Genomic DNA, 1,160 nt, shown 5'->3' with positions numbered 1-1,160 from the left:
GTGGGCAGGGAAGGGCGCTCCGCCGCTCCTCACCTGCCCGATGCGGTTCTCCCAGCCCATTCTCTTCAACCCAGCAGCAGCCAGGATGATGGCGCTGAAGTCTTCCTTCTCCTCCAGCTTTTTCAGCCGGGTGTTCAGATTCCCTCTCTTGAGAAGCGATTAAGCGATCATAGAAACAGCAGGCAAACATGTCCCGTAACCACGTAACATCCACCCCAGCGCGGTTACAGCCCACACAGAATCCAGCAGCCTCCAAAGGAGCCTCACCCAGAGACCAATCCCAAAGGGATCGGTAGGTACGGACAGTCGTGCCTTTACGCCGAATTCCGCTGAGCACTACGGAGTATTAATTCAAGCACTGACTCTCCCAAGACCCGCGCGGCGTTTAACACCCGGCACCAACTCCCTCCACACAGCGAAGGACCAGGTCGCTAGAATGGAATAGCAGTGCCCGGTACCGCTAGCCCGGCGGCCCACATCCCACCCCGGGTGTCGGGAAGCGGGCACTCGGCTCCACCGCCGCGGGGCAGGCGCCCGTCAAGCCCTTTGTCCGCATCCCTTCAGGTAAAAGGCCACCCGCATCCCGGCCGTTAGGGCTGGCCTCTCCTTTGCAGCCTCCCGAGGAAGCGGAGGCCGGAGTGGGCTACGGGGACGTTCCGCAGCCCCCCTTAACAGGTTAGTGGAGGGCAGCCTTTGAGGAAACGACACGTTCTCGTAGGGCAGGTGGTGTTAAGTCCCGTTTTCCTGTGAGCAGCATTACCCAGCTCCCACCTTCTGCCAGGAAAGGATACAATATCCCTGAATTCTAACTGAGGGAACTTCTTTTTGACCGGGGCGGATCTCCGAGAGCTGGTTCCGATGACACTGTGAGGAAAGCAAAGTCCATGAACTCCAGACCACTCCCAGGTTCCCCCTCCAGCTGGAGGCAAGACCTCTGAAGGAAGCAAACGATGACTCTTTTAAAGCGATGCAAAGATCCAAGAACCTCCCAACGATTTCCATCTCCCAGGGAGGAAGGAAAGCGCTGTCAGGCGTGGCGTAACGCCTGGCTGGAGCCAGACATGGGCAGGTCGCTCCCCAGGAACCCATTTACAGGAGACGCTTCTGGAGCGCCCGGCCAGCGCTGAGGCCCGACGGACCCTCGGTTACAGACCGGCACA

The 1,160-nt window shown here is 59.4% G+C and overlaps 1 protein-coding gene across 1 annotated transcript in view; it reads right to left on the bottom strand.

The window, feature by feature from the left end:
• Positions 1-16: 16 nt before the first annotated feature.
• HMBS (hydroxymethylbilane synthase) overlaps positions 17-1,160 on the bottom strand; it is a gene marked incomplete at its 3' end in the record, with an annotated part of 4,293 nt that continues 3,149 nt past the window's right edge. Inside the window, exons 6-7 of the mRNA XM_010153206.1 lie at positions 792-864; positions 17-147 (exon numbers count right to left, since the gene is read on the bottom strand). Of these exons, the coding sequence (XP_010151508.1) occupies positions 17-147; positions 792-864 (204 nt within the window). The remainder of the gene's footprint in view (positions 148-791; positions 865-1,160) is intronic.

Source organism: Eurypyga helias, unplaced genomic scaffold (assembly GCF_000690775.1).
Source record: "Eurypyga helias isolate BGI_N326 unplaced genomic scaffold, ASM69077v1 scaffold25336, whole genome shotgun sequence".
Taxonomy (NCBI): Eukaryota; Metazoa; Chordata; class Aves; order Eurypygiformes; family Eurypygidae; genus Eurypyga; species Eurypyga helias.
Note: the sequence above shows the minus strand (reverse complement) of the source record. Positions and strands in the feature narration are given on the sequence as shown.